Source organism: Octodon degus, unplaced genomic scaffold (genome assembly GCF_000260255.1).
Source record: "Octodon degus isolate 3935 unplaced genomic scaffold, OctDeg1.0 scaffold00144, whole genome shotgun sequence".
In the NCBI taxonomy this organism is placed as follows: Eukaryota; Metazoa; Chordata; class Mammalia; order Rodentia; family Octodontidae; genus Octodon; species Octodon degus.
This window is the reverse complement of record NW_004524720.1, coordinates 3,932,665-3,951,346: the sequence shown is the minus strand read 5'-3', so window position 1 is coordinate 3,951,346 and position 18,682 is coordinate 3,932,665. Positions and strand designations below refer to the sequence as shown.

The 18,682-nt window shown below is 35.4% G+C and overlaps 1 protein-coding gene and 2 pseudogenes across 1 annotated transcript in view; 2 read left to right on the top strand and 1 right to left on the bottom strand.

The window, feature by feature from the left end:
- LOC111812817 (coiled-coil domain-containing protein 7-like) overlaps positions 1-14,797 on the top strand; it is a 104,049-nt gene extending 89,252 nt beyond the window's left edge. Inside the window, exons 10-11 of the mRNA XM_023701943.1 lie at positions 9,572-9,655; positions 14,724-14,797. Coding sequence (XP_023557711.1) covers positions 9,572-9,655; positions 14,724-14,797 — 158 coding nt within the window. The remainder of the gene's footprint in view (positions 1-9,571; positions 9,656-14,723) is intronic.
- Positions 14,798-14,799: 2 nt separating this feature from the next.
- LOC101584218 lies at positions 14,800-15,698 on the bottom strand (annotated as a pseudogene).
- Positions 15,699-18,601: 2,903 nt separating this feature from the next.
- The window catches only part of LOC101560933, a 10,869-nt pseudogene continuing 10,788 nt past the window's right edge, over positions 18,602-18,682 (top strand).

Genomic DNA, 18,682 nt, shown 5'->3' with positions numbered 1-18,682 from the left:
TTCCATCTTGATTAATGATGTCAGCCATGTGTCTTTAGGTAAATAGTCCTAAAATTCATTAGATCAATACATGATCTAAGTGACGGTGCTTGCAATCTTTTTGGTTGATCATAAATTTGAACCATGTACCACCTCATAATCTTTCTCTATAAAACTTCCTTTGAGAGATGGGCTCACTGGCAACCCACTCAGGTTCCCTCCTGTCTTTCAAGAGCTATACCTGTTCTTCGTTTCCTCCCATTCTTATTTCACCTTCCTTTTCTCCAATAAATTTTTCTACTCTTAAGCGCAAAAGACGAGCTTATAGAATGCAACACATCAACAAGAAGATCATACATCATAACTAAGTATGTTACATTCCAGAGTTCCAAGGATGGCTCAACATATGCAAATCAGTAAACATAATACATCATATAAACAGAAACATGGACAAAACTGCATGAGTATATCAATAGATGCAGAAAAAGCTGTTGACAAAATCCAACACTGCTTCATGATAAGAACCTTGAAGGAAATAAGTATGAAAGAACCATGCTTCAGTTTCATAAAGGCTTATGACAAACCAGTAGCCAATATCATATTAAATGGGGAAAAACTGAAAGAATTCCTTGTACAATAAGACCAAGACAATGATGCTCACTATCACCACTTCTGTTCAGCAAGGTAATTGAAATGTTAGCTGGAGCAATAAGGGAAGAAGGAATAAAAGGGATACATATAGGAAAAGAGAAATTCAAATTATCATTATGTGCAGATGACATGATATTATATGTAGAAGACCAAAGAATTCCACCCAAAAGTCTTTGCATTAATAACCAACTTCAATGTAGCAGTATACAAAATCAACACAAAGGGCTGGGGAGATGGCTCAGTGGAATAAGCACTTCCCTGGCAAGCACAAGGGCTTGAGTTCAATCCCTGGTTCCGAAAAAAAAAATCACACAAAATATCAACAGCATTTTTATATACTAATAATGACCTCAGTAGGAAATTATGAAAGCAGTACAATAGCATAAAGAAAAGTTAAATACCCAAGAATTAACTTAACTAAGGAAATAAAAGTCCTCTACAAAGAAAGCCATAGCACCTAAAAAGGGAAATTGAAGAGTACATCTTCAAGAGAAAATGGAATGATGTCCACAGCTCCTTGCTTGGCAGAGCTAAAATTAATAACATGGCCATATTAAAATGCTGTCATACAGATTAAACACAATCCTAATGAAAGTACCAGGATAATTCTTCACAAGCTGGAGAAAACAATTCTAAAATTCATGTGAATCCAAAAAAGTCCTAGAATAGCGAATGCAATAATGGTTAACATGAGTAAAGCAAGACACAGCATAAAATCTGACTTTAACCTATACTCCAAAGAAAAAGTAATAAAAACTGCATTGTACTAGAACAGATGTGTATAATGACATAGAATATAGGATACAGAAACAGCTTTGACAGAGGGAGCAAAAACATATTTGAGGAAAGATATATTACTATTTAACAAACAGTGGTGGAGAAACCAGCTATCTATATACAAAAGGTTAAAGCTGGATTTATTTCTTGCACTATGTACTAAAATGAAAATGAATCAAAAATATAAACACTAAAAGAGAAACATGAACCTACTGGAAGATGAAATAGATAAAACAGTTGAAGTCATAGATGCAGGCAAGGACTTTCTGAACAAAATTCCATTTGCACAAAAAATAAAACCAATAATGAACAGGATAATATCAAATTAAAAATCTTCTACACAACAATCAATTAGTACAGCAGAGAAACAATTGACAGGATGAAAAATAATTTTTTCCAGCTATTCCTTAGACAACAGAGTAATTTCTAGAGTATATAAAGAACATAAAATAATTAGATCACCTAAAAAATGGGCAAGTGAAATGAATACAGACTTCTCAGAAGAAATAAAAATGGCAAACAAAACTATGACAAAGTGTCAGTACTTCAGTATATTACAGAAATGAAGACTAAACAATCACATCTTATACCAGGAAGAATGACAGTCATCAAGAAGTCATGCACTGAGAGAAAGACAATATATTCTAATTTTCTATAGGGTTTTTTATCATAAATCAGTGTTGGACTTTGTCAGATGCTTTTTCTTAGATGATCATGTGGTTTTTGTCACATGTTCTATTAGAATGATTTTTTAAAGAGTACAAAATTAGAATTAAAACAGGAAAAATTACAAGTGTTACATATTTTCACTTAACAAAGTAATATGAATTTCACAGGATTTGTTGAAATACATAGTGTTGTCTTCCAAATCATATTACCAGATATATGCATGTAAAATTGGAAGAAGGAAAAAAAAGAAATTTATAAGAAATTAAGAAGAGAAAAAGTACAAACAATTGAAAACAGCAAATAAAACAAAAACATTAACTGCTTCTTTCCATAAACCAGCAGAATTCCACAATACAGTTGTTCAAACACTCCTGGTTACATACATAGAAATATATCTTTTCCCCATTCCCTCTCGTGTCCTTCTCCTTAACTCAAAACTCTTTCCTTTTGAATAAATTCATGCCCTTTTACCAGTGTCCACTGTACCCTTCAGATTCTTTTTTTTTTTTTTTTTTTTTTTTACTGTGGCACCAAGGATTGAGCTCAGGACCTTGCATTTGCCAGCCAGGTGCTTATTCTACTGAGCTATTTCCCTGGCCCAAAATTGGAGAACTTTTTTTTTTTTGTCTAACTCAGGCTGCCTTAAGAGTGGGTCTGGTGTGGCTTGCGATGTTGGGGATCAAACCACAGGCCCCCATGCCTAACTGAGTTTGCCCAAGCAAGTGCTTTAACAACTGAGCTAAACCACACTTCTCTGTATATCAGGTTCTTTTCTCATGTTTGGATAATTTTCTAATACTTCAGCAAATAGTCTTTTTATGTCATTTGTGCTGTCTCCCCGTGCTTCATTGACTCCTATTATTCTTATTCTTATTCTATTATTTTTCTTTGCATTGTTGTGTAGTTGCTGAATTGTTATTTCCTGTTTCCTTTTTAGTTTTAAGAGATCTTTTATTTCATGTTCATTAGCTGCAACACTGTCTTTGAGGTCTGAAAGTCTATCTTCAGTTTCATTTAAGCAGTTTTTCCAGCTTTCAGTGGAGTTCTTAATATCCTGGATATCTGTTTTAATGTTTCGTGCATTGTGATTCTTTCCTATATTGTTCATTCAGTGTTTCTGTCATTTTTCTATTCCCCTCTATTTTTCTATGTCTTCTTTAGCTGTGCTGAGCAATTTTTTCATGATTGTTGTCCTTTCTTTTTTGACCTGAGAGATTATTTCTGCTCTTATTTCTTCTATAGCCTGGTAGACTTATTTCTTTACTTTACTTTCTATCATTTCAGAAATTTCAGGTGTGTAATTTCCAAGTTCTTGTCTTTGTCTGCTGGATCTGTTCTGAGCAAGCAAGAGGATTGAGATTGCCTTTTGCTCCTGCATTTTGGCATTTCTGAAGCTCCCAGTAATCACCCACATGAGTCCCACAGGCTTCCCAGAGTCTGCTAAAGTTCTTAAATAGCTCTAAGAAAGCTCCACACCTGCTCAAACTGGGCCCACATATCACAGTTCTGCATCCCACAGGCCACTCAGTCCTCCTAAGTTCTTAAATGTTTGGACTGTCACTGGCAGAAGATCGACTCCTGCACGCTGGGGGCTAAAGAAAGTCAGAGCTTTCCAGAGTCCTGCAGGCTGCCCAGAGTCTGCCAAAGTTTGCAAATGGCACCAAGAAAACTCTGTGCCTGCTTCCACTGGGTCCACAGATTGCAGCTCTCCTGCATCCTGCAGTTGGGATGACTTATTACATTTAGTGACTTATATATGTTGAACAGTCCTTCCGTTCCTGGGATGATTCCTACTTGGTGATATTATATAAGCATATCCTTTATTAAGAACATGATCTCTTTAATTACTTGAGAAATTATTTCTAACTTGATTTTTTCTAGAATCTCATTCATCTGGTTTGTAACTTCCACTCTTACCATTTAGGAGAGTTCATGTGAATGGCTTTCAATGTGTTCCATCTCACTGTCCCCTAGGTTTGCCCTAAATGACCCAGAAGTCTGAGGCTGCATCCTGTTTCCATGCCTTTTCATCCTCTATTTTTTCTTTTAGTTTAGTTTTTTAATGCTTTTGAACTGTTTGTGCTAGAGAGCACTATTGCCAGTATCAGCAATGCCTCAGGAAACATCTATTCTTCTGAAATGTCTCACTAGTGTAGCTGGACCTTGGCCCCTCAGTCTGTGATAAAATCTTACATTCTCAATTTATTGCAAATGAGAAGTTGCTCTCTACATTGTTAGTGTTAATGTAAATGAGAATGTATAACCATTAGGAGACTTGGTATGGAAGTTTCTCAACTAAAATTAGAAATTCCATTTTACCCAGTTAGTCTCATTCTAGGCATCTTCCCCAAAAAGCTAAAAGCATCATATTACAGTAATACACACACACCTATGTTTATCGCAACACAGTTTATAATAACTAATTCCTGGAAGTAGCCTGTATGCCCATTAGCAGCAGAATGGATAAAGAAAATGTGCGTCAGCCCAGGGATACAACTCAGCTGCATAGCATCTGCCTGTCAAGCACAAGGCCATGAGTTTGATTCTCAGTGCCAACATCAACAACAAAATTCTATCTCTACATAATGTAATACTGCTTGGCTATAAAGGAGGATAATTTACAAATGTTAATAGGAAAATGGGTGCACCTGGCAAATACAATGTTGAATGAAATAAATCAGAAACACAAGCTTAAATACCATATTCTCTCTGTCATTTCAGCAGGGAAACATACCAATAAAGAGCAAAATGAGGGGATAGATCTCTTGCTAATAAGATGTGGTCTAGGAAACTGGGGGAGGGGAATAGAAGAAATAAGGATTGAGCTATTCAATGTGTATAAGCCTAATAACCACAATAAATGTAAATGTTATATGTCAGACATGAATAGTAATAACAATAATAATGAAAATGAGGAAAGGGGGTTTAGAGCTGGAATTAGAAAGATAGGTAGGAAAGGGAAGAGGATTTCTTCAAAAAAGAAACATGCTGAATTATATGCATGTACTTATTTTCCATTAATGTAAACTTCATGTACTAATAAAATTTAAAAAATTTTAAATGGTCAAAAACATAAGCACAACCAGAAAAGAATCTCTTCATGACATATCATAATTAAAGTTCCATGAATTCAACAAAGATAGAAAATAATAAAAAGATGTTAGAGAAAAATAGCTATCAAATCTATTAAAGTAATTGTGGATTTCTCAGCACAAACCCTTAAAGCCAGGAGAGAAAAGCTATTCAAGTCATAAAGAAACCTTGTCAACCAAGACTTTATATCCTGCAAAACTAGACTTCAAAATTGAGAGTGTGGGCCAGGGCAATAGCATGGCAGTCTAAGTCTGGCAAGTGCAAGGTCCCAAGTTTGATCCCAGGTACCACATGCCATGCCAGCTCTGGAACCCCACGTGTGCCCCGCCGCCAACGAGACGGGATATGGTGATGCACACCTGTAAGCTCAGCACTGGGGAGGTTGATACATGAGAATCACAAGAGTCTAGCTGCATAGCAAGACCCTGTACCAAATAAACAAATGAATAAAAGATTTTTAGAAAATTGAGAGAATAAAGACTTTCCACAAGAAAGAAATCCCTATAAGTGATGACCACAAAACTATCACTGCCAGAATACTTAGGAAGGCCTAGACAGAGACAGGGTGGCTGACAGCACCAGAGGGCCCAAGGAATGTATGCATCTAGCTTAGCAGAACAGTGGAAGCAGCACTGGGAAACTAGTGCAATTGCAGAATTCAGTAAACACTTCACACTATTAACGTCAATAGTGATAGTCTCAGTTTCCCATACAAAAGACGCAGACTGGCAGATATGATTTAAGACATAATGCAAACATATATTACCTATATGAGACACCTGGCATCCAAAAGGAAGCAAACAGACTAAAAGTGAGAGAATGGAAAAGTTATGGTCTGTTCAACCAGAGCCCACAAGTAGGAGTAAGTGTCTTCTTTTCAGACACAATAGAGTTCAAGCCAAAGTTAATCAAAAGAAATGGTGGCCACTGTATCCTCTAAAGGGAATAATTGAACAAAAAGAGAAAACAATTGTAAATCACTGTGCATAGCATTCTAATGCACCCAACTTCGTGAAATAAAAACTTAAGAGAATCAATAGATACTAATCCAATGACAGTGGAAGACTTCAATACATCACTGTCTCGATTAGGCCAACACCTCTCCACCCCCCAAACAATTGAAGAAACATCAGAGTTAAACTACACTATTGAACAAATGAACTTAAACATCTACATTACACCCAACAATAGAATATACTTTTTTCTCAGCAGCACATGAAACTTTTTCCACAGTAGGTCACATTTTAGGTCATAAAACGTCTAAATATATACAAAGAATTAAAATAATCCCTTGCATACTGTCATGTGATAGCACAATAAAGCTAGAAATAAACATCAATAAAGCCACAGAAACTACACAAATGCATGAACATAAAATAATATATCATTGAATAATCAGTGGGTCACAGGATAAATCAGGGATAAATAAAGCTGTTCTTAAAATCCAATGACAATTGAAGCACAATGCCCTAAGCCCTGTGGGACACAATGAAAGCAGTTCTTAGAGGAAAGTTTATAGCTATGAATGCACACATAAAAATGATAGAGCCCTTCCAAATAAATAACTTGATGATACATCTGATGGTACTGGAAAACTAAGAGCAATGCAAATGTGAAACGAATAAAAGGAAAGACATGTAATTCGGGACAGAAATTGATGAACGTGAAAACAAAGGATCAATGAGTCAAAGATTTTCTTTTTTGAAAAGATAAGAGATTTAAGGCATGGAGATGGAAACAAAGGAAAGGGGAGTAAAAAGATCAAGATGTGATAGATAGATAGATAGATAGATAGATAGATAGATAGATAGATAGATGATAAATGGACAGACAGACAGGCATAGTTTCCCTACAATGAATGTACTGAATATATATTCAAACATATAATAACAAAAAGGGGGTAATAGAATCATATTTCAGATTTTTTAGTTTAGAAGAGTCGATGTTTTAAATAATTCAGTCTTTAAAATTTATTTATGCACTCAAAGCAGTTGCAGTCAAGTTTCTAGGACTAGAGATGCAGATCGGTGGGAAAGCATTTGCCTAGCACCACAAAAAGCAAATGAAAACAAAGAAAAAAGAAAAAACAAAGGTCCCAGCAACACTTCTTCTGAAAATTGATAAGCTAAGAATGAAATCTGTAAAGATGTTCATAGAATACTATGAAGAAAAAAGTAGTAGCCAGGTCATATTATAAAGACACAATTTCTGAACTAATGTGGTATTGGTACATTAAACAAATGAATAAATTTGTGAATGGAACAAATTATTGTAAGAAACAGGTTTATGTGCAATAATGACAAAGAAGAAAGTATACAATCAATATAAAAGAATTCTTTTTTAAATAGCTCTAATCATATGCATATTATAAAATAATGTTCTCAGAAATAACATAAGAAAATATATTATTGTCTTTGGATTAGGTAAAGAATGCAATGAACACTAGTTCTCAATGTGTTTTTAAATTGGACCTTACACTGAACATTTATATTCAGCAAAAGATACTATTAAGATATTTTTAAAACAGAATTATAGATCGTGATATTATTTTGCAGCATAAATGCTATACAGAATGTTTTCACCTAGAATAGTGAAAGAATTTCTAACAAAGCAATAAGAAAAAAATTGAAAACTTAATGGGAAAAATGGACAAAAAATTCATAAAATACTGTGTCAAAGCCATTTGAAAACATTTGATCACAGTAATCAGGAAAATTGAGGCTGAAGTCGCAAAGGGATAGAAACGGGTACCTGAATGTACACTGCAATGAGTGCTAATGGGAATGACTGACTCACATTAAGGTAATGTGTAAGGGCTCTGGGTCTCTCCTGAGATGCCAGCAGTCAAGTCAATCAATAGAAACCCCATTTGACATTTCTGCCCCTTTTGAGAAGCCAGGAAGATTAATAGCTAACTCACCATCAAAACACAGGAGGCCTGAAAGCAATACAAAGACTTAGTCAAAGTGCTGAAAAACTAGGAATATGAATTTTAATCCTGCAGAACTGTCTTTCAAAAACACTGTGCTAAAACACATTTTTAAAGACAAAAATTAGTAAAGTGAGTGAACTCATTACTAGCAGACATTATGGACATTATGAGAAATACTAAAGAAGTTTCTTCAGTCTGAGCACAAGTGATCACTGACAGTAACCTGAATCCAAATACAAGAATAAGAGAATAAATAAAAGGAATTGCTTAATTACAAAGGACTGTACAAGTGTGTGTTTAGTTTGCTTTCTTAACTTAAAAGGCAATTGTACAAATGTGTGTAACAGAATTGTGTTGCTACCTATGCAGTACAGGAGACTTCACTGAGGCAGCACAAAGGACACAGGTGGGAGCAGTAGTGTACTGGGGTGAGATAATGACAAGAAACAGTAGATGCCCAGGAACAAACAGCCAGGCTTTAAGGAAGTTTTATGATTCTTTCTCGTCTCATTTTTATTAAAAGTCATAGTGTTACATAACATAACATCAATTTATAGCAATGTCTTCAATATTTATAGATGTAATGTGTATAACAATAGTATAAATGTAGCAATGGAATATAAGTATATGTGTAACATTTCCCTATTTCACTGGAATTTAATTAATTTAATGTAGATTCTAAAGTTTAATATGTTTACAACACAACCCCATTGATATGCTAAAACAGTCATGCCATGGACACTTTAAATTGGCAAAGTGTATAACATCATTTTTTATAAATAGCTCAGTGAAACTATCTGGAAAGCATTTTTTTACAGAACTAATGCCAAGAATATATCATGAAGTAGGAAAACTGACTCATCAGATACGCTTCAGCACCAACCTGGTACCTCTCTCTCTCTCTCTCTCTCTCTCTCTCTCTCTCTCTCTCTCCCTCCCTCCCTCCACACAAATACTTTTGGTCTCTTTCAAACAAACACATACCTAGATATACAACTACTTTCTCTTAATTTAATGAGAAGAAAGATTTGTACTAATAGTGTTGGGACAGGATATCATGTCTCCATCTTGTATTATGAATAACTATGAAGACAACAATATGCAATGTATTCATTATTGAACTGTCCTATTAACCTGTTTTGAAACTGTCTCATTGCTATTTATTTCTCAATGAAACTAATAAAAAAATAAATAAGTGACAAAAAACTGTAAACTCAGTAGACAATGACTTCTGAGCAGTTTCTATAAGCATATCGAAGTGCTGAAGGAAACTATTCTTACAAAAGATATGAAAGGTATTATAAAAGATAGGAAACAGATACATAAATAAGAAGAAATATTTTACTAAGGACCACATGGAGAAAATGGTGTCGAAATGTACAAAAATGGCAAGTTTGTATACAAACATAAACTTCATATTCCTGTGTTGGGAGTACCTTACTGTTTTTTTAAATTTATTTATTTCCATAGAAAACGATGTACAACACTTAAGAGATGCTTTTGGCCAACACTTGCAGAAGGATGAATCTGAGACACCCTCACCCTCTCTTCCTGGTAAGAAAAAAAATTTTCAAGTTTAATATTTCTTATTTATTTACATTCTTTGGAGTTTATTTGAATTTGTACCTTTAATAACAACATTACTTTTGTTATTATGAAATGGACAAAAGGCCTCATGAGTTTCCTTCTAAAATTGTATGCTGATATTTATCAGAAACAAAATTAGCTTTATATCATTGCTTTTAGAATTCACTCAGCAAGCAATACAGAAAATCAAATGATCTAATTAGTTTAGAATGTTACTTGGAAACTGTATCTATTCCTTCTTTAGTTGCTTGAATCTGCAAAATCAGAACAGCTGGCTGGTAGGTAAGGGAGAAAGTGGAAAATGACAGTTATTTCACTATCAATTCTCTATGCACTTTGAATGTTAGACAGTAACAGCATGGAAGATGCAGAGTCCTTTAGTTATATTGGTATAGTTCAGATACTGCACTGATACCTTTAGTCAGGTATTAGGCAAGCCATTCCTTGATATCTCTCTGGTGTGATACTGAAAGATATAGACAGCTTAAGAGAGAAATGAGGGAAAGAGACACCAAAGGAGAACCCCGCTAGAACTATTATCATGCAGTAGTACTCGTGTTGTGCATGGTAGTGCACACCTGCAATCCCAGCTACTAGAGGGGCTGAGGTAGGATGGTCCTGAGTTCAAGACCAGCCTGGACTACACAGCAAGACCCTGTCTTAAAAAATAAAGTGATTATGTGCATGCCTTAGTCTGTTCTAATATAGAGGACCAGAATTAGAAGTTTCACACTGCATGGTAAGAGACATAAGTAAAATAACCCTAGCCAAATCATTAACAAATACAAAGGCAAACTAACAACATAGCCCCAGAAGAAGAGAAAATCAATGTTATAATATATACCTAACATGCATGATTTTTCACATAAGTATGTGAGTCATTCAAAGAAGCAGTAGAGTATGGCGCCTCTAGAGGAAGAAAGCAGGCAGCAGGATGGCTTGCAAGGGTACCAGTGTAAACTCAGTAGACAATGACTCCTGAGCAGTCTCTATAAGCATATATCTTTTGTAAGAACAGAAAACTATTCTTACAAAAGAGATGGAAGGTATTATAAAAGATCTAATCAGATAGAAAACAGTTACATAAATAAGAGGAAATATTTTATTAAGGACCACATGGAAAAAATGGTGTTGAAAAGTACAAAAATGGCAAGAAAAGGTCACTAGAGGATGAATTTTTCTCTTTTTATGTTTTATGAGGGTTTTTTCTCCTTACAAGTTCTCTTGTTTTTTTGTGAAGCTTGTCTTCTGCTTTGGTCTCTTACCCAGTGTATGAAATGCACAGGGTCCTCTGGGAACTCTATAAGGATGGACTTAGTACTGAAGTTTTTCCAATGTATATTGTGCCCATGATTTATTTCCTCAGCAAGCGAGTTCAAGTGGGTGAACCCTTCTCTTGATTCTCTCTCCTGATTTCCTTGACAATTGTCTAACCAATTTTCACATTCAAGAGCCGTTGCCAAGGCGGAGTCCTAGACGCAACTTCTTCTTGTTAGTCTCTCCATTATTACATCCTGAAGTGATCTGTCCTTGGACAAAGCTTGTATTGAAGTTGAGTCATTGCTGTCAGGTATAATTCCTGTGTCTGAATATCTGTGTTTAGGAGCCATCACGTTTTTCAGTTCTTTATAAATTGAAGAGAGAAAACCTTCATCTGGGTGCTTATTAGTTAATATTTTTCCAAATTTGTGGTTGTCTTTGGCCCTAGCCCTTCAAGGTCAGTGAGGACTCAGGACATATGACAACCTGTACTGTAACATCCAGTACATTTGGGACATCAGTGGTGTCCCAAATTTTCTGTTCAAAGAGATTATGGGGCCACAGAGGAAAGTGATCAATAATGTACAATGTGCCTAAGGAGAGTCACATGGAGAGAAAACATTCTCTCAGGCTTTTACAGAGAGCAAAGTGATCAAGCAATGGCTGTCACTCATCCAAATGGCTGACACTGACAAAAGATCTACAAACTGCAGTACAGGGCTTCAGGGTAAATCCTGAGAGGATTTCACTGACCTTGTTAGACACCAAAGTTACACTTTTTGTTATATAGGTCTTGCTTTATCTTGGTCTTAGCCATCCAGCAGAAAAGTATAAAAATGAGGTACAAAAAGTAAAGCCATATTAATATGCTGAGCTGTAAAAGGCTCAAGTCAACAACTTCTGACATTGCCAGTTCTGTGGCTAACCCACTACTATTATGGAATACTGGACTATATTGGTGAATTCACACACGTACAATATTTGAATGGCAGTGGAATACCCATCTCTGACAGAACTAAACAAAAAAGGGGGATATAAATGAAGGACCATTTTGTAGTAGAAAAAATATGTATCTGTATATACAAAATAGTTAGGGTAGATATACAGCTACATTATCTTAGTTCAATGAGAGGAAAGATTTGTACTAATAGTGTTTAGACAAGATATCATGTCTGCATCTTGTACTATGAATAACTACTATGAAGACAATAATATGCAATGTATTAATTATTGTAAGTGTCCTACTAACTTGTTTTGAAACTGTCCCATTGCTGTTTCTTTCTCAATAAAATTAATTTTAAAAAAACACTAAAGAGCACAGAGAAAAATGGACAAAAAGGACATTTGAAGGAGTAATAGCTGAAGATTTCAAAAATACTCAATGATAAATATAAATATATACATCAGAAGCTAATGAAATCAAAGAAAATAAGCACAAAGAAATCCCCTACCAAATCTATCAGTAAAAAATGCTCTGACACAAATACAGAGAAAATCTTAAATGCAGCAGGGATAAAAATACAGCACCCTGTAACTGGGACCTGAGACTGTTTGGCAGGGTTCTCCAGAGATGACTAATAGGGCACATTACATTTAGATTAAATATAGTTATGTAAAGGGAATGCATTAGGAGAATTAGTTTGCACATAGAGGAATCTCACAGTAGGCTATCTGCAAAACAGAGGCCCTGGGGAGTTGATAGAATGGCTCAGTTCAAATTAATGGGCCTGAGCATGTGGCATTCTAAGGTCTGAGAGCAGAAGACTGTATCCCAATTCTAAAAGAAAAAGAAGCAAGAAACCAATTCAACATTGTTCCATATTTTTGTTCTACCAGGATGCCGGCCAATCTGATGGTGTTAAAGCTGGGGAGATAGCTCAGTGGCATAAGCTCCTACCTGACAAGTGCAAGGTTCTGAGTTCGATCCCTGTAACAAAAAAAAAAGTCTCAAGGCTGGACAGATAGCTCAGCGCACTAAAGCATCTGCTTAGGCAGAGCTCAGCAGCTGGATTCGATCCCAGACTGCCGTGCTGGCCCTGCTTCTGGGGTGTGCTGAGACAGCAATTGAGACTGGGCCCAGTGGCATGTGCCTGTAATCCCAGCACTTGGGAGGCTGAAAACAGCAGAATCACTATGAGGCAGATCTACATAGTGAGACCCCATAGACCCTGTACTAAATACCAAAAAAAAAAAAAAAAGGTCTCCCAATTTGGTGGTACTTTCATCAAGGACAGCTCTCATACTTCTTCCATTCACACTAGCATACTAATATCTGCTGGAAATATCCTCATGGACACACCTAGAAATAATACATTGCCAGTTCTCTAGGCATCCTGTAATCCTTGTTGACATCTAAAATTAATCCTGTAAAAGTAAAAGCTGATTTATCAGTGGAAACTATTAAGGCTAAGAATGAAGTATTATATTCTTCCAAAATACTGGAAGAATCCTGTCAAAGACTATCAAATAACATTTGCATATACAGCAAAGTTATATTTCAAAAAAGATGGAATGAAGATATTTCTAAATGAATCAAAGTTTATAGAATTAATTGCTAGCAGGGCTGTTTTCCAAGAAACTGTAAAGATTTGATTTCTCCCAATTTTTTTTTTTCTGTACTGGGGATTGAACTCAGGACCTTGCGCTTGCCAGGCAAGTGCTTATTCTATTGAGCTATCTCACCAGCCCTCTCCCAATTGTTTGAGGCCTACAAAATGAGTATGGGTTGAAGGAAGTCTATAATTCTGAAAGACCATAAAAAAAATATTTCATCACATTCTTTCTCTTGATTGACTTTAAAATCAATTATGTTGAATAATATTTGTATAGTTATGTTGTTGAGTCTTTAAAATATAGCCATGCAGTGCATGGCATCACATTTGATGTTACCATAGAACCAAATGTGAGGGGCCGGCCAGATAGCTCAACAGATTAAAGCGCTTGCAGACCAGGGTTTGATCCCAGGCATGCCATGCCGGCCTCACCCCCAGGACACACTGAGATGGCGAATGAGACTGGTGTGTTGGCGTACGGCTGTAATCCCAGCACTTGGGAGGCTAAATAAAGGAGGATCACTGTGTAGTGCATCTGTGTAGTGAGACCGTGTAGACCCTGCAGTAAATGCATGAGAACCAAAAGTGATGGTTGGGAAAAGTGATGCATTGAAGTAAGAAAATGATAAAGTAACAATACACAAGAACAATGACTGGAACCAGAAATTGTGAGTAAGATTAGCATAGTAAACACTATAGATATAGTCATGCATCACTTCACAACTGGATGCATTCTGAGACATGCATAATTATATTATGACTTTGTCATTGTGATACTGTCAGGGCTGGGCATATAGCCCCTGCCTGGTGTTGCAAGGTCCTCGGTTCAATTCCTGGTACCAAAAAAAAAAAAAAAAGAAAGAAAGAAAAAGAGAGAGACCATCATAGAGTTATATGCAACTTGTTTTTCTACTACACCATTGAGTCTGGTGAAGGTTTCTAAAAAATACAAAATTACATAATGATGGAAATGGACAAGGGACCAATTGCAAGTCTGGTAATGTCACAAATGTAACCATTTGCTTTTGCTATGTGCTAAGTGGACCTCAGAGGGCACTTTTTCTCAATCCACCAAGTAATTGTTCTTTTTATCACTAGCGCCTACATGATTTACATTTGTGTGACCTGAATGGGAAAGAAAACATCCTGAATGAATCAAAGAATTTCAGGATTATAGTATATTCCTGTGACTAAGAAGACCATAGTTTTTGTTTTTGTTTTAGGTACAAAAGACAAGCACATTCCTTTTATTGTTATTAGTGTTTCTTCTAGTGAGTTCCGGCAGTGGCACATCTGATCTTACTCGATTCCACTCTTGGCCATGGTCTGAGCCCTGCACTAGGGAATGCCCTGGTACGTGCCATGCAGTCCTCTCTGGTGTAGAGGCCAGGCTGGCTCTGCTCCCAAATCTTCTTGTTAGGATTTAGCTCCTTGTCAGGCTCTCCAGAAAAAGCATCAGAAGGACTCTGTCTCCAGGAACAGACCCTTCAGGAGGAGCCAGGATTTCAACCTTCTCTAGTCTGGCACACATCACCATTGCCTGAGACAGGACCTGTCTGCCCCCATCTTTGCAGGCTTCAAATCACAAAGCAAAATCACCATCCGATTTTGCATCTGTTCAAGAGGAACATAATTCCCTAGGCCACTGAGGGCTGTTCTTGGGGCTGCATCTCCAACATCTATTTTTCTTCTATATACAGAGAATCTGCAACAGGGTGTTTTTTGGCATTAATGATTCAGCCAATTTGAAGATCCAGATGGGAAGCACTGTTGGCTTGGAGTCAGCACTTCCTGCTGCAGATGGCTTTTTCTCCTTTTCTGCTTTCTTTTCAGTTTTTTCTTTCTCCTTTTCTTCTCCCCCCTTTTATCTGTTCTTTGGCACCAGACAATACAGTTACTGATGTAGACTGTTTGTATTTTCAGCAGTCACAGCGAGTATAAGATGGGCATAGTATTTGTTTCACTCCATTCTGAATTTCGGCTTGAATCGGCTCCTGTTTCTATTCTTTCTTCAGTTTGGCATGTTCAACTCAAAGTTTTTTCTCTAAGTGTTGCCTGCAAAATCACTTTTTCCTTGAGAAGAGTAATTTTCTGTTTAAGATAGTCAATAATTTGATCTGCCTCTGCCCCTTTCACTCCAGTCTCTTCAGAACAGCCTCATTGGTTGTCATTTTTGCCAAAAATTGACAGAAACTCATGAAGTGGCAGACAGTGATTCAAAAGACCATAGTTTTTCATGCTTGAGCTATAGAAAAATGTTATTCTGGCTCAGCATGAAAAGGCATGTCCTATAGAAGGAATTGGATTTTAATATAAATTTGAAAGTTATATTATTATCATGTATCTCGGAAGATTTAAACTTGTAGAGGATCATTCTATAGAAAATTCACCAAATAAGAGTTATATGGCCCGGAGGAAAAGCCTTGCTTTTCCCTAAATATATGTTTTTATTTAGTTATGTAAACATATGTACACATCAATATAAAGTGACTTATATAAATGCTAGCAGTCTTTTCATTCTAAGATTCTGTTAGTCTCCAATACAGACATTTTATTCTAACTCTTATTCTATAAACACAAATGTTTTAACTTACTATCACACATATAATCTAGTATGTAAATAGTTACATATGTGTTTTCTTCTGTTTATTTGTCTAGGAACTAATATAAATCAATTCACTGATGAAGCTGAAAGAAATAAAACAAAGAGTGAATTCAAGACACAACTGAGAAATCTCCCTGGTAAGAACAAGAGTTATTTAAATGTAATATTTCTAGTTAATTTATCTTCTCTGGAATTAACTGTATATAGGTATCCATAGGAATAGTACCTATAATTACTACCATATGAATGAAGTCTTTATCAGTCCCCCTAATAATTAGCTCAACTCTTGTTAAACTAGCAGTGTACAAGTAACTCTGGATATATTTTTTAAACTTGCGTACTTAGAATATAAACCATTAAGAACAATAGTAAAGGGGCCGGGGATCTGGCTCAGTGGAGTAAACACTTCCCTGGCAAGCGCAAGGGCCTGAGTTCAATCCCCAGTTCCAAAAAAAAAAGCAAAATAACCTCAGTGTACTTTGTAGAAGTACAGTATATCCAAAGTTCTTCTATTCACTGTTTCACGATTTTATAGAAATTTTTCTTCTGATCTTGCTAAAGCAGAACAACCATGTAATAGATGTGACAAGAAGAACAATTCAACACACAGTTATTTCTTCGGTCATCAGTTCCCTCCACACAATGAAAATGTCAAGCAAACTGCAACAAAGTCCTTTGTTATATTTTTCAGAGATCATACAAGTGTACTTAGTCTTAGAATTGCCCTGTTAATACATTTTTTCTGATCATTGTTGTAAAACAAAACAAGCAAACAAAAACACACTTTAATAGAGAAATAAAGGGTAGGAACAGTTGAAGAGAGACTTTCTAAAACCACTGTTAGGCAAAGACCAAGTAGATACCCAGGGTTCAGGAGCAAAAAGACCTTACAAATCTGAGGAAAGGAACTTCAGAATACTTCAGCTGAAGCTTTAAAAACATAAACTAGCAAATAAAAACAAGTTCAGAGAAGAGAAAAAGTATATCAGTATCCATATTTGCTACTATATGTCATCTAAAATATCCACATTTCAGCAATAAAAGAGAAACAGAAATAGAAAAAGAGACAGAAAAATAAAAATTGCGAATACAACACAAGAAAGCCAAGTCTAAATCTAATTACAAAGCTCTACATACAATGACATCAAAACATTTACCATAAATATATTCATAGAATTAAAAGAATAAAGGCAATATCTTATAAAGTATATAATATCAACACTGTTGTGTAAAATAACTTTTAAAAGAACCAAATGTAAACTTTAAGTAAAACTCACAGAAGAATACTTGAACTGTCAGGAAAAAGAAGCAATAAACTTAAGACAACGAGAATATTAGAAAGAGGGTACAGAGAGAGAATGGATTAGAAAAAATAAAAGTGATATATACCTGAATATTTTGAAAATATTTGATGAAGAATATACACCTGAGCTGAATGAAACCCATGTAGAAAAACACAAATCTTTAACCAGACGGATCATATTAAAAAGGTCCAATAACAAGAAGAAAATCTTAAACAGTAATAGGAGAAAACTATCCCAGAATGTAAAAGTAAATCTCAATAAAATTATCTGCTGACTTAGCACCAAAAACTGTAGAGCTGACCAGTGGGAGAGGACTTTCCTGGCTCATGCAAGGCCTGGAGTCCGACCCACTGTACCTACCAAAAAGACTGAGAAACCAAGAAGGCAGTGTAAAGGGACAAAACTGCCAAGTAAATCATTACCATTAAAAAACTGGGTGCTTCAAAATACAGGATAAGACAGGGAACACTACATGTGTGTTGTGGATGAACCGAAGACTGCCTGTTCATTTTTTAAATATTATTTTCAGGTCCTTTTTTTATCAAAGGAGGCCAAATTTCACTCAAACGTTTTAAAAACTGTTAAATAAATGAAAACAAAGAGGGAAAAAAAAAGCAAAAAAAGAGATTCCTAAGTAAATATCAATTGAAATATTTCACTTCTAGCAAAACTTTTTCTAAAGAAATACTAATATTTCTTTAGGCTAATAGAAGTTGACCTCTGGTAGTAATGTGAATCACCCACAAAAAAAAAAATCATAGGCAAAATTCTGTAATTCAAATAGACGATATGAATGTACATTTAATTTCATTTCTTCCCTCAAATGATTTCTAAGATGATTTTATAAAAATGCTTATATAATTCTACTGTCAATCATATAAAATGCCTAAAATACACTTCATAATAATAGTACAAAGTTGCAGAGTAGAAAATTAGATGTATTACACTAAAAATAATGATGCTGTCTGCTAACACAAATACAGAGGAATGTACAAGAAGAGCCAAAAATTACAAAGAGGAGGTTAATATGACAAAAATGATAAACACATATCTGGTCTTCTTTGTTTTTCCAAATTATTTAAAAAGAATACAATTATGCAAAATTATGTAAGGAAATAATAAAATTATGGAAGAAAATTATCATAAAAATTACTATAATGTTTTTAACTATTTACAGGGATTATGTGTAACAATGATGTGTGGGACACAGATGAAATTAAACAAGAAATTCAACAATATCTACAATTCAATGAAAATTCAAGCACAACTTACC